General features: G+C 39.0%; 1 protein-coding gene across 4 annotated transcripts in view; it reads right to left on the reverse strand.

The window, feature by feature from the left end:
* The window catches only part of ASTN2 (astrotactin 2), a 1,144,107-nt gene that overhangs the window by 878,120 nt on the left and 250,413 nt on the right, over positions 1 to 15,574 (reverse strand). For 3 of the 4 annotated variants that reach the window (XM_043982377.1, XM_043982378.1, XM_043982376.1), the window contains exon 4: positions 831 to 1,218. In XM_043982377.1, coding sequence (XP_043838312.1) covers positions 831 to 1,218 — 388 coding nt within the window. Of the gene's footprint in view, positions 1 to 830; positions 1,219 to 15,574 lie in introns of those variants that run through there. The other variant, XM_043982379.1, reaches the window with a different exon arrangement.

Consider the following 15,574-nt stretch of genomic DNA (forward strand, 5'->3'; position numbering starts at 1 on the left):
TCCCATAATGTAGAACAGTGCCTGGCATATAGTAAGTACTCAATACATGTTTGTTGACTGGCTAGTTATTTAAGGCCCTGGGTGCAAGGGAGGTAGGAGTCACCAGAGAGGAAAGAATGTTGTCTAGCTCCCTTTAGGAGTTATTTTGGCTATTTCTGTCATCCTTTTATGAGTTTTCTGCATTTTCTTCAAAGTGAAAATAAAGGTTGCCCTGTATTTGATATGCATACACACACACATATATACAATGCATGCATATATTTGTGTACATATGTGTATACATGTATGTTTGTATATGCCCATATACACATACATATACACACAGACACTTGCTTTCACAGGAGCTAGGACTCTTTTACCCACATCTGTGGAGCTCTAGACAGGAAAAAACACATACTAATTCTGCCTTAAGTTAAAGGCTTAATAGAGCCCAGTTTCAAATTCATTCCTGATGACTCTAAAATCAAAATTACTTCTAATACACCATCTTGCCTTGATAGAAAGAGCACAATGCCAGTAGTATAGACACAATATTGGCATTGCCATAACTGCCTTTTGATATACCCTGCTCAGAGTTAGACAATCCTCTTTGTTCCTCTCAACCAAAGTCCACAGGAATCTAGTATTATAGAGTAAGTAGACACCATATAATCCAATCTAATTTTTTTAAGATAAAGAACCATTGAGCTTCATTTATTTGTCAAAGGTCACAGAGATAATACATGAATGGGATGGACAACAAAGCCAGACCTTGCTGTACTCCCAATGCTCTTTTCAGTACAACATGTTCTCCCTTCAGTGAAGTGGAAGAAAGTCAAAGAAGGACTCACCTTTTTTCTCAAAGTCCATCTTCTCCTCACTGGCCTGACCTAGGCTCTCTAAAGTACGTGTTACTTGGCTCCCAAATTCATCTTCCCGTGAGACATGGTTGACCCTCCTGGGTTGCTCCTCTTCTTCATAGTCATAGTCATAGTCATCCAGGATAGGAGTCTCTCGGATGGGCATCCCTATGACAGAATTATGTGCCTGAAGGCGGGAGTTCCGGAAGCTCTCTCGAGCTTGGGGTCCTAGAAGTACTGATGGGATATAGTGGATCTCATGTGTTGCCTCCGTGCTGGCACTCTTTTGGGGGACCCGCCGTCGTCTGTGCCAGCGCCGCTGGGCATACAATGCCACGGTGAATACCAGCAAGAGCAAAAGCAGAGCAATCAGGCCACCCTATAGGAGGGAGAAGAACAACTCAGAGTTAATGAGGTCTCATTGCTGGCCTTGTAACTTGAGAACTTGAAAGAAATTTTCTAACTCAATGCCTTAATTTTACAGATAAGATGTATGAGGCCCTGAGAAGTTTACAGATTTAAATCAATCAACAAGCATTAATTAAGAACTGACTCTATGTTTGGTACAATTATAGGTACTGTCAGTTCAAAGAAAAAAGCAAAAATGGGTCTTGTCCTCAAGAAGCTTATATTCTATTAGGAGAGATATAGAGATATAATTAGCAAAATGAAAACTGCTGCTCAGGTCATCTGATTCCATATACTGACCTTTTTTTTTTTTAACTAAATTCAACTCAATTTCATTCAACAAATATCTATTGAATGATTATTATGTGTAGTCATTGGGAAAACAAAAACAAAAATGTAAAGAGATCCTCAACTCAGATAATTCCCAGCCTCCTCCCACCTCCCAACCAAGATATTGCAGAAGTGATTTGTTTACTTGGGAAGTGCTAGACCATATAACTTCAAAAAACTTATTTAGCTTTGAGATACTGTGACTCTTATAAGGGAGGAGGGAAGGTGTGTATGGAAGGGGAAGAAGGGAGAAGAACAAGACGAAGGGAAAATGGGGGAAAGAAAGGGGAAGAAGAGAACCTAAACAAAGTTCAGAGAAATGAAGAGGTGGAGCAAAAAAAAGAACGTTTCCAAGTCCTGGGTGAAACAATTCCTCAAACCGCCTATTCAGGAGAGAGTTCTGTGAGTATGGCTTCCTCAACTTTTTATTTCTTCCACTGAAAAATCACCTTTGTATCAAGGAGGAGAACAAAGGATATCTTTTTTTTTTTTGTGAGGCAATTGGGGTTAAGTGACATGACCAGGGTCACACAGCTAGTAAGTGTTAAGTGTTGGATGGTGCCCAGCCCATCTCTAAATAGCAGGCTGACTGAATGACTAGCTGGAGTCATCAGAACTTTGGTTTTGATGAATAATAGTTAACACAAAGAGATTTTCCCTAGTCCCTGGGGTCTTCTCATCCTTGAGCATCCAATGCTGTATTAGGTGACTGGTCCCAAAGATGCCAGTAGCTACTTAAGTTGGGGTTGGGGAGTTCGGCAAAGGAAGGATGGGCCCCCTGTTTGGAAAATTGTAAAGAGATGAGCCATGCTTTTCCCCATGGCCCTTGCTTCCAATTTGCTCGGGAAACAACTCTATGAGCACAATATGGCAGTTCTCATTAGGATTCCCCCTCCTCCTCGCCTCCCCTCCTTGGCCTCATCTGTTTTCTCATTTGCTCCTGTAATTGACAGTAATGGGAAGAAGAGCTCAGGGAGACAATGACTGTACTTCTCTTTCTCAGCTGAGCAGATGCAGGCCTGGCAAATAACACTTCTAGGTCCAGGCAAGGCTCATGGAGCTCCAGGGTTGGGGAAAAAGGAAAAACGTCTTTCTTGGTAAGACTGAATATAGTTTCCTACACAGGGAGAGTAGGTAAAGGTCTACTTAACATAATCCCAAAATATATAGAATTTAGAGCTGGAAAAAAAGTTAGTCTAATTTTTTATTTTGCTGTCAAGTTTAATTTACTTCATACTTCATTTTACTCATTCACTAGATGAGGAAACTAAGGCCCAGAGAAGGGGAAGTGACTTCTCCAAGGTCACTCTGATAATAAACAGAAGAGTTAGGATTTGAGCCCAGGTTCCTTGGTTCCAAATCCAATGTTTATTATACAATATCTCATTTCCCAAATGCCAAAAGGTAATCGGTAAATATGCAGTAAAAGTTACCAAAAACCTATATATGTGTGTGTGTGTGTGTGTGTGTGTGTGTGTGTTGACCCAATATTTTCATTGTTGGAAAAATATGCTGAAAGTGTTACTCTTTATATCAGGGGAGAAAAAGAACCTTTTCAAAGGTTTTCATTGTAGCCTTTTATCTAATTGCCCAAAACCTAGAGTTCGCCAAAATGTCCAATAGTAGGCAAATAGTTAAATAAATTGTAGCACATTAATGTAATGGAATATTACAATGCCATTAAGATAAGACTCATAAGCATACAAAAATATGAAAAGAGCTTTATGAAATAATGCAAAGTGAACAAGTAGTATCAGAAGAGTAGAGTAGACATGACCCACAACCATCTACAAAGAAAACTGAATGGAAATGAACAAATAATCCTTATGGGAATTTAGTAGGAGACTAAAAAATTGGTATGATATTTGCACCTTGAAAATAATCAATTAAAACTTATATTTTTGGGGGGTGGGGAAATGAGGATTAAATGACTTGCCCAGGGTCACACAGTTATTAAGTGTCAAGTGTCTGAGCCTGGATTTGAACACAGGTCCTCCTGAATTCAGGGCAGGTGCTTTATCCATTGTACCACCTAGTTGCCCCAAAACCTCCATATTTAAACCAGGTTTGGTTTCCACACACATGCAAATGCACTCTCCCTATGGACAGAAATTGTTTAATTTCTCTATTTTTAACTACATCGCTTTGTCCATTGTCTGACCTGTAGAAGATGCTCAATAATTGTTTGATGAATTAGTTCATTGTGTTGATGTTCAATATTAAGTTTTCAATAAAACATTAATTTTTTTAATTCTAAAAGACTACCCCTGTATAACAATAATTATCTATCCTGCATTGTTTGCCATTCTTCCTGCAATTTGACCATTAGTAATCAATTCCATTGTATTAAACGTTACCCTCTCTTCTTGTCCTTAAAAAAAAATAAATGTGTCCTAACTCTAGTGCTTCATGTAGGAGAAAGAATCACATTTTTCCCTCTAGATCTCAATTTCCAGCTCTGTTGTACTAGATTGGTTGGTTGGACTAGATTATTTCTAAGGTCTCTCCCAGTTCCAATTTTTATGGAATATGGATACTAGGAATTTATTGATTATTTCATTCTCAGGTACTAATGACACTATGACATTATGGTTATATTGGATTTGGGGTCTGAGAGTAGGGGGAGTTATGTGGCTAGGGAAAGGAGACATTACAAAAGAGATAACTGAATCAGAAAAGTAAGGGCGGATACCAAATCTAAAACTGGCCTCTGGTGGAGATTTCAACTGCCAATTAATGTCTTGCATCATGGCTCATGTAACTCCAGACTATTACAAATGCTGTAGAGCAGTAATTCTGCAAAACTTTGTATCTTACATTATTGCAGATGAAAGAAAACATGTAATTACTTACACCAGATACACAGTATAGTAGTCACAAAATATACCAATTCTGCTTATTATATATGCACCCATATTCCTTCAACTGTCAAAGAACTCAAACATAATGGCAGCTGTCATTGAGAGGAAGCTTTATACAGACAAGTTTCCCAAATCACCCAAAGTGATGCCAACTTCAGTAATTAGTGTACCAAGATCTCTCATGGCAGAATATTATGACACAAGCAAAAAAATTGACAACAGCAACAAAAATTGAGAACCACCTTTGGTAACACAGAGTTCATGCATAGCTTCATACAGTTTAAAGCTACAAGAAAAGTCTATTTCATCTATTTGGTCAAATTTTTTCATTTAAATTATGGAACATTAGAAACTAAGGATAATTACATGACTTGCCCAGGGACCCATAAAGAATATACATCTCAAATGCCTTCAAGCCCTGGCATTCTAAAATTCTACGACTCTCAAATTTATAAAAATACACGTCATTCCCCAATTGATAGATGGTCAAAGGATATGAACAGACAGTCTCTAGACAAAGAAATCAAAGCTGTCTATAGTCATATAAAAAAATGCTCTAAATCACTGTTGATAAGAGAAATGCAAATTAAAACAACTCTGAGGTATCACTTCACACCTATCAGATTTTCAGATATGACAAAAAAGGAAAATATTGGATATTGGAGGGGATGTGGGAAAACTGGGGCACTAATCCACTGTTGACATTGTGAATGATCCAACAATTCTGGAGAGCAATTTGAAATTATGCCCAAAGTACTATAAAAGTGGGCATATCCTTTGACCCAGCAATACCACTGCTAGGTTTATATCCCAAAGACATCCCAAAAAAGAGAATACGACCTAGTTGTACAAAAATATTTCTAGCAGCTTTTTTATGGTTGATAAGAATTGTAAATCAAGTGAATACCCATCAGTTGGGGAATGGCTAAAGAAGCTGTGGCATATGATTGTGATGGAGGATTATTGTGCAATAAAAAAGGACAAACAGTACAATTTCAGAAAAGCCTTGAAAGACTTATATGAACTGAAGTATAGTGAAGTGAGCAGAACCAGGAGACTGTAAGAGCAATATTGTTTAATGAAGAACTGTGAATGACAACTGTTCTCAGTAATACAATGATCTAAGACAATCCCAAAGGACTAATGATAAAGCATACTATCCACCTCCAAAGAAAGAACTGATATTGACTGAACACAGACTGAAGCATGCTATTTTTCACTTTCTTTCATTTTGTTATTTTATTCAAGTTTTCTTCTACAAAATGACTAATATGATAATGGTTTACATAATTACACATGTATAATACAGATCTGATTGCTTACTGTCTCAGGGAGGGGGGAAGAAGAGGAGAGGAGGGATAGAATTTGGAGCTCAAAACTTTAAATGAAATGTTTATTATTATTAAAATGAAATTAAATTATTTTTTAAATTCATGACTCTGGGCTTATCAGTTCTCTGGACCCTGAAAAATTGCTCTGCCCTCAATGAATTCACCTAGGAATATTTCATTCTTGTTATAATTCAGAGATCCTTTAGAAGAACTCAGAGCTCCGAAACAGGAAGGTTCCATTATCTTAGTGAATGTGAATGCAGGTCTCTGAGATCTGTTCCCTTGAGGCTCTCTATATGGCTTTGTCTTACAGCAGAGTCATCATCACAGAGTGGCAGGACCAGGGTGGTTCTGTCACAAGCCCTGGATTCTCAGCTATCTGAAAGACAGCTGAGCACAGAACTGAAATGGAAATTATTTGGATGTCCCCACGACCATGCCATGTGACCAGCTCCCCATTTCTCCCTCCTTGAAGAGAGTGGGTAGGGAGCTCAGAGCTGAGCAGAGGAAACTATGGTTCTTTCCCTACCTTGGGTAACCCAACCACCTGCAATGGCACAGGCCCACAATCTCCTCTCCCTGCATTTTTACTCCTACTCACGTCTGCCTCCAGAAAGAAAGGGCCAGCAAGCTGAAAAACAGTACAAGTGTGGGAGGAATTAATAGGGGGAAAGGTCACATTGCACCATGTGAGGAGGTGAGTGGAGGAGTCAATGGGGAGGGAGAAATTTAGTAGGGAAGGACTCTGACTTTGACATAGTAAAGTTAATGAAGGGCCAAAGCTAGAGAGGAGTCTGGGGAGGAAGCATAGGTAACTGTGGTTGCTTCAAAGACCTGATGCCAAATCCGATTTGGGCTGCATACACCTGGGGGAGAGCACTGTGAAATGAGCTTTGTGGAGTGTTTCAGAGTTTCCAAAAATAAGAATGCTAGTCTATTTGATTTGGCCCCATGGAGAGGGTTTGATTTCTGGGAGATTGCACACGGCACAGACCTGAAGGTCATGAGTTGTCTCCTGCATCTGAGCATTTCTAAAAGCCATTTCACAGAAAAGGGGGAGGGAAGAACCAGAAATATCCATTTCTCCCACCAATGAAGCATCATGATATAGTGGAGGGAAATAAACCCCACACTGGATTTGGAATCAGAAGCTAGGCTTTGCATCTAGCACTGATGTATATGCTCTGGGAAACCTTGAACTAAGGCCCTGATTCTGGTCCTTAGTTTCCTGATCTATAAAATGCCTGGGTCAGGTACCAGTTACCTGTTGTTGCTTGTCCTTCATTCACAAAGAGGACCATGACACCATTGTGATGTCATGACTTGTACTGAATTGGATTTAAGTGACACAGAGCTGCACAAAGTCAGCAGCCTCACTCTTTCCTCCGGAGTTATCTGCGTCCAGTGGCAAGATATTAGATTAGGATGGCTGGAGATGGCCCCAGATATTTAAGGCAATTGGGGTTAAGTGACTTGTCTAGTGTCCCACAGCGAGTAAGTATCTGAAGTGAGATTTGAATTCAGGTTCTCCCAACTTCAGAGTCAATGCTCTGCCTACTTTGCCACCTACCCACCCTGGTACCAATTACCAACTTTAATCAAACCCTCTGTTTCCTCTCCACATTGTTTCATCCTCCCAGACAACTTTCACAAATGAGAAGCTGTTGATTTCATATATAGAGATGCCTTCAGTCTCAAGCCACAGGGGTGATGGGAATGCTAACTTCTCTAGAGTGACAAGTGGATTTTTCTATTCTTTCTTCTGTTCTCTGTAATGGAACACTGCATTTGGGGTCAGAGGTCCTGGGTTCAGTGGCCATATTTAAAGCTCCTGGTTGTTTGACCTTGAACAATTCAGTTAGAAAACATCCCTGTTTCTTAGTTTCCTTATCTGTAAAATGGAGGTGATAAGACTTGTATAAAGCACTTCACTGGGTTGTTGTGAAGATCATGAGAGACAAAGTATGCCTGAAATGTACTCCCTCCTCACCTCTGCCTTAACATCCCCAGTTTCCTCTCAGAGAGCTTAGATTCCACTTTCTAAATAAAATGTATCCTAATATACCCCATTCCTTAAAAGGAATTCCTTAAAAAATTATAGTATTGGGGCAGTTAGGTAGCACAGTGGATAGAGCACCGACCCTGGAGTCAGGAGTACCTGAGTTCAAATCCGGCCTCATACACTTAACACTTAATAGCTGTGTGATCCTGGGCAAGTCACTTAACCCCAGTGGCCTCACTTTAAAAAATTATAGTATTTAGAGGGGTAACTAGATGGCACAGTGGATAAAGCACTGTCCCTGGATTTAGGAGGACCTGAGTTCAAATCTGACCTTAGATATTTGACTACTGTGTGACCCTGTGCAAGTCACTTAACCCTCATTACCCTGCAAATATATAGATATATATACATATATATGCATATATATATAATTTATTTTATATATTCCTATAGATGTGCATGTTGTCTCTCACAATAGAATATAAACTCTTAAGTGGAAGTGCTAACTCATTCTTTGTATCCTGTAGGGGAGGAGGTAGAAGGGTTGGCACATAATAGGTGATTAATTGGTGTTTGTTAATTGACTGAAGAGCTATATAAATGTGTGCTATTACTAGAACCTGCAGTAGTAGGGAATAAAGACATTTGCCTTTGGCTCCTTTGCCTCTCTAAGCTATCCCCATGCTCCCCCACAAACCATGTTGGTACCCATGACAAGGGAAAGTAGTGTATTGGAAAACTACGGAGTAAAAAATAAATGTGTAGTGGAAAGAGTGATTTGGATTAAGTGGACCCAGGTCAACATCCTATCTCCGCAATTTCATAGCTACCGTGTGACCTTTGTCAATATCCCAACCTCTCTAGACTTCAGTTTAATAAGCGACTGGACAAGATCTCTCAAATTCCTTCTAGTTATACATCTGTGATCCCAGAAACTACAGCCTGCTTCTTTAATCCATACCCAGACAACACCCAAACACACACACACACACACACACACACACACACACACACACACACATACACACAACCCCACTGATATTCTTCAGAAGAGTCAAACTTAGAAAGCCATTCAACTCAGCTTCATTTAAATATATTTTTCATGTTAAATTATCCAGGCACAGGAGAGGGAGCCAGGAAAAGGAAAGAAAAGGATAATATGAGAAATGTTTTATTTGACAATGTGTCATTCGGAAACTGATTATTTCTGTCTCAGGGCTTTTTAATATTCCCAAACAATGGCCGAGCCACAAGGGGATTTGGTATTCTAAGACTGGATTTATAATACTCTGTTCAGTGGTGATAAGAACATGGGCCTTTAATCCTCTGAGCTGTGAACATGCATATTCTCCCAAGTAATGTCCTTCTCACCACTCATTTCTACTCCCATTCCCCAGTCAGTATGAGCAGAGCTTCCAGAGTCAGAGTGAACAGTTTGTGCTCCCAGCCTTGTCCAAAGGAGACTCAGTGGGTCCCACCAGGATCGCTGGAACTAGGAGCTAGAAGGTCTTTGAGACAACAAACAAGCATCATATGTGCCCCACCCCCTACCTGCTGAGCACTAGCCCCATCTGAAGCACATGCTTCAGGCAGGTTTCATTACAAACACTCTCAGGCATTCAGTGCTTGATCTAGGGTGGTCCAACTAGAATGTGGGGACAAAGCACAGGGTTCACACTCTCTGAAATTATAGGATAGACCTCCTTCCTTTTTTCAGTCAAATAGTTAAATAAACTGAATTCTGACCCACAAGTTCCTGGAGAACCTTTAAAATAATCTCAAATTGAAATATTACTTTTCTATGTCCTTTACTTCTTTACCTCTCTGGGTCTCCACGTTCTGACCTGTAAAATGAAAGGCTGTAAGAGATCAGAGATCTGGAAAAGATCTTAAAAGCTAAGGGGAACACCCCCTTTTTTTGTACAAATGAGGAAACCAAGAACCAATGAGATTAAGTCTTGCAGGGAGTATACATTTAGAGGTAGGAATTGAAGCAAGCACCTGCAACTCCAGAACTAGTGTCCTTTTCATTTATTTCCTCATGGTCTCTTAGGTTTCTTCCACTAACTCTAATCTCTTCTCATGTTTTACTTTTCACAAACCCTTTTACTTTTCAACATTAAGGATTTAATTCTGATTTTCCACAGCAGGTTATAATGTCTACTGGGGGCAAACATTATTGTAGCCTTTGGAGAGATGAGGATAATGAAGTTCTAGGAGGTGACTTGCTTAAGATCACCCTGCTATGATATGTGTAGCGATGGCGGCAAAACAAAACAAGCCTCCCTTGCTTCCTCTATGAGAGAAGGGAGCTGGATTTGATGAGCTTGAAGATTTTTTTCTGGTACATTCTTTATATGTTCTAATATCCCATGTGCTAAAGATCCTTCTATTTCTGAAATTCTGTGTTCCAATGTCCTTTTTGGTGCTGAAATCTGACAATCTGAAGATGAAGAGGTTAGGACGATCCTTGGTTGACTGTTTCTCAGAAATAAAATGGTAATGTCCTCAGCCGTTGATACAGAATTAGATGTAACCTGTATTTGTTCCTCATGGCCATGGAATCTCCCTTAAGTCTACTGCAATATCTCTAGAGCATAATCAAATGAAGCCCCATTTAATTGGATGAATGATTCAGGTGGGATAAATGTTTAACAAATATAGAAATGCAAAACCAAAATCTGCCTGTATAAATATACTCATATCTATTGTTAAATGTCTAGAGAGAGCTATTTTTATACTTTTGCCTACACTTAGAAGATGACCTATTTAAGTAAGGCCCATTTTAGAAAAGGGGACCTTTAAAAAAATTAATAGGGCACCATCAACTTTTTTTTATAGACATGAATGAAGAGGAGGTCTGGTGAAGATAATCCATAGCAACAGATAATGCAAAAATGCTGGAGTCCTGGTAGGAGACTTTCCTAACAATTATAGCTGTCCACCAATGGAGTGGATTGCCACATAATGTTACTTAAAATTGGAGATATTTTATCGCAGACAATATGAATACTTGATGGGGATGTAGTGGCGGTGATTTCTATTTCTAATATGGGTCAAATTAGTGGTGCAAGAAAGGATGGACTTAGAAATAAAATGACCTGTGTTCAAACCCTAACTCTGCCAATTATTTCCTTTTTGACACTGAACAAATCATAGTGGGACCTTTATAGTCCTTAATGTCTTCTTAAACTAGTGGTTCTGTGAAGATTCAACTCAGAAAAGAAACATTTTCAATAGTCTAAGATATAGAAGTCTAAATCTGAAATGGGTCTAACTTCTAATTTTATGGATAAGGAAACTGGGGTCTCAAGAGATTAAGTGATTTGCCCAGAGTTATACAGATAATAGTTATCCATGTATGATCTGAACCCAAGTTCTCTGTTGTAGAGTTTGTGTTCTTTTGATTGTGATACCGACTAGGAAGGAAATTTGTTGAGGTGCGGGAGGCAGGAGCAGATGTTGCATCCTACTAAGGGTTTTGTGGTTTAGTCATTTTCAGTCATGTCTGGTTCTTTGTGATTTCTTTCTATGGTGGAGTGTCTTGGCAAAGATACTGGAGCAATTTGCTATTTCCCTTTTCAGCTCATTTTATAGATAAGGAAACTGAGGCAAACAGGGTTAACTGACTTGCCTAGGGTCACACAGCTAGTAAGTGTCTGAGGCTGGATTTAAACTGAGATCTTCCTGACTCCAGGCCTTGTACTCTATCTACTGTGCATCTACCTGCCCCTCTATTTATGGTAAAATACTCCAATATTATAGTAAAACAAAGATTTCTGAAATGTGTGCAATGGGGAGTGGGAAGGAGACAAATCCCTTAAGATGAGGCTTGTAAGTAGCTGAAATTTTCAAATACAGTTAGTAGTAACTTTATGCAAACTAAATTTGACATTAGCTAGGAATTTCAAAAGTGAATTAAATGGTTGCTATGGCAATATAAGGAAGCTTCCACCTATTTTCATTTCCTTCAGCTTCCTGGGGATGAACTTTGAACTCTGAGAAAGAGAAAGATAGGAAAGAGATCTATGTTCCAGGAGAATCTGTCTGAGCTCTCTCTCCCTCTCTCTCTGTGTCTCTGTCTATCTCTTTTTCTCATCAGGTGATAGGTGAGGCAGGATTAAAAGGCAGGGACTATGATGATGCAAGAAGCTGCAGAAAAAAAATCCTGTCCTTATGGACACTGTAATAATAAGATGTGGGAAGGTGGGAGGAGGCAGAACAACAGGTTAAAAACAACAGTTTTTCAATACAGTAAAAAAAATAAAATAAAAGTAATAGCTTCTATTATAGCTCTCAAAATTTTATTATGAGCTTTTTGGTAGAGTTTGGGAGAGGTAAGAGTGGTGACTTACCTAAGGTCACAGTTAGTAAGTGAAAGAACTGTAATATCCTCTACTACTTATTCTCATTTTAAAGATGAGGAAGATCAAGCTGAAAGAGGTAAAGTGATTTACCCAGGGTCACTGTTAACAAAATGGCAAAGACAGGGAGATAATTGTCTTCAAGTATTTGAAGAGTTTTCATGGGTAGCAGAGATTCATGGCAGAGGGATTCTAATTCTTGTCCCCAGAGTCCAGAACCAGGGGTCCTGGGTAGGAAATCCAGAGAGCTCGATTAAGCCTTGTTGGAGAAAGAGCTTCCTAACACTTGGAGCTTTGCCAGAGTGGATTAGTCTAACTTAGGAGGTAATGGATTCCTTTTCACTGAAGAACTTCAAGAAAATACAAGGTGATTATTTGTCAGGGACACTGTGTAGACAGGCTTCTTGGTCACTTTGGGAATAGACCTGATGGTCTCTAAGGTCTCTTCCAACTTTGAGGTTCTGTGGTAATTTTCACACTGTGAGGGAGAATCAGAAGGGTATAAAGGAAAAACTGTATGGAAACTGGAAAAAAACAGAGTCTAGGCAAGAGAATAGCTAGAGATGAAGGATAGGAGACAGGTAGCAGGGACAATTGGAGATGAGAAAATAGTCTAATCTTTGCCTGAAGGTAGGGATGGTCTAAGGTGGTACTAGAAGAAGGTCATCATACATATATAGAAACAGGGAGGGGATGGCAGGTGTAGGTAACTGAAAATAACAAAGTGTAGAGCCCTTCTGGGAAGAATCTCATTTTCCCCTCTCTGAATTGGTGCCCTAGAACAAAGTTTTGTTAGCCCTATTATGGCTCCTTTTTTTTCCTCAAGAACATAGTAAAGTATATAGTATACCAATTATTGTTTGCAATTTAGACATGGGAAAATTGAGGATCAAAGTGGTAGAGTGTCTTGTCTGTGATCACAGAGCTAGTAAGTGTCAGGGAAGAAATTTAAGTGCAGATTTCCCAACTCAAAGTCCAGGACTCTTTTCATTACATCATTCTTCTTTCTAAAGCATAGGGATGTAGTGAATGTGTACATATCAGGAGGGTACTGACGTAGGCACCATTGTCTGTGTCTGAAGGGTACTGAACCAGAAATGATCCAAAGCAAATCCAGGAATCCCTTCCTCTTTGCAATTGCTATGCAGGCACCAAATGTCATTGAAATTAACAGTAGTCACAGAAGATAGGCCCTTTGGGGGAGTTATATGCCACCATCTTTCCTGAATGTGTAACTGGGACACTAACTGACTTGGAGATGTATCATGGTAACATTTAGAAATATCTCAAATTTGTATCATAACCATTGATTTCAAAGGCACAAGGTTTTAGTTACTGGTAGACAGGATGAATAGACCCAAGCCTGCAAGAGATAAGGAGCAAATCATACAGATGATCTTTCATGGGGAGTGGAAGCTGATGTGTGTACATATGTATATACAATCATACATACGTATATACATATATGTATGTACAATTGCATTAAACACATTTCCACATTGGTCATGTTGTGAAAGAAGAATCGGAACAAAAGTGAAAAGCTTCAAAAACAAAAACAAAAGAAAGTAAAAATAGTATCATTCAATCTGCATTCAGATTCCATAGTTCTTTTTTCTGGATACGGAGAGCTTTTCCATCATGAGTTCTTTGTAATTACCTTGGATCATTGGATTGCAGAGAAGAGCTAAGTCTATAACCATTAATCATCAGACAGTTGCTATTACTGTGTACAATGTTCTCCTGGTTCTTCTCACTTCACTCAGCATCAGTCCACTTAAGTCTTTCCAGGTTTCTCTGAAATCCTCCAGCTCATCGTTTCTTATAGCACAATAGTATTCCATTACATTCATAAACCACAGTTGGCTCAGCCATTCCCCTTCAATTCCCCATCCCCTCAATTTCTAATTCCTTTCCACCACAAAGAGAGCTGCTAGAAATATTTTTGTACACATGGGTCTCTTTCCCTCTCTTATGATCTCTTTGGAATACAGACCTAGTAGCAGTATTGTTGGGTTAAAGGGTATGCACAGCCCCATAGCCCTTTGGGCATAGAGGAAGCTGTTTTTTTTTTAACCACACACGGAGCCCAAGATGGGCATCTGGGTTTGGTTAGCGGCTTGCTCCCATTTTTATCAGACACACCAATATTATTCTGCAGTGACAGATAAAAGTAGAGTGAGATTATAAAACAGCTGGAAGAGTCAGGAATACTAAGGATCAAATCTCACCTTGAACATTTATTAGCTTGCTGATTCTAGGCAAGTCATGTAGTGTCTCTTCTTCAGTTTTTTCACCAACACATTGAGGAGATTGAGCTCAGTGGCTTCTAAGATCCCTTCCATCTCTAGATATATGGTTCTTTGACCCTCATTGTATTCTAGTCAGCAAAGTGGAGTCCTGAGAATCTTTTCTATAAGGTCTCTGTGACTTTTTATCATTGGTTCAAGAAGTTGAAGAGGCGGTGTATGCAGTGTGTGTGTGTGTGTGTGTGTGTATGTAGTTGGGGATTCATCACTTTTCATTTTCTTTCATTCATTATTGTTCTTTTCTTTCTCTTTCTTTCTTCGAGTATTCATTCATTCATTCATTCTTTCTTTTTTTTCTAAAACTATGGACACAACCAAAGTCAGAGTTCTTGGCATCTCAGACACCAGAGATAGGAATCCACAAATTCATCTTTCTCCTTATCTCAAACTTCTCAAAGAAACCTCTCCCTTCTTTCAAACAAATTTGAGCTGAAATGGAAAATTCATTTGGTCTGCGAAACAACATTAAAATAAGGGCTGGTCTTGTCTTTGGATAAAGGTATAGGTAGTAATAAAGATATTAGATTTAGAACTGGAAAGGGGCCTGTAGTTTATGCCTGTCATGTTACAGAAGAGGAAACTGCAGCTCAGAGAGGAGAACTGACTTACTCGGGATTTCAATCAGTAATGACAGCGAGTATTTATGTATTTTCTTAATCTTGTAAGGAAGATACTATCATTATTACCCTCATTTTACAGAAGAGGAAATTAAGGCAGATAGGGACTAAGTGACTTATTCAGGGGCATACAACTAGTAGGTATCTGTGGCAGGATTTGAACTCAGATCTTTCTGATTCCAAGTCAAACAAGTTTCCACATCTGTACTACCTAACTGTATATGTTTACTACATACCTACACTAAGTATTAGGAACACAAAGAGAAAAGTTAAATAATCCCTGCCTTCAAAGAGTTTAAACTTTAACTCATAACAAACAGCAGATGTAGGATGTTGATCTAGGTCAGAAGTCAGCAAAATATGGAACAGAATTGGCTACTCCCTATTTTCATTTAGCCAGTGAACTAAGAATTTATTATAATTTTTAACATTTTAAAATATGATAAAAGTTTATTTTATAATTAAAACCATTCTTAGTTCAAGGCCATACAAAAAGAGACAGCAGACTGTGGCTAC

This window comes from Dromiciops gliroides, chromosome 2 (assembly GCF_019393635.1).
Source record: "Dromiciops gliroides isolate mDroGli1 chromosome 2, mDroGli1.pri, whole genome shotgun sequence".
Lineage (NCBI taxonomy): Eukaryota > Metazoa > Chordata > Mammalia > Microbiotheria > Microbiotheriidae > Dromiciops > Dromiciops gliroides.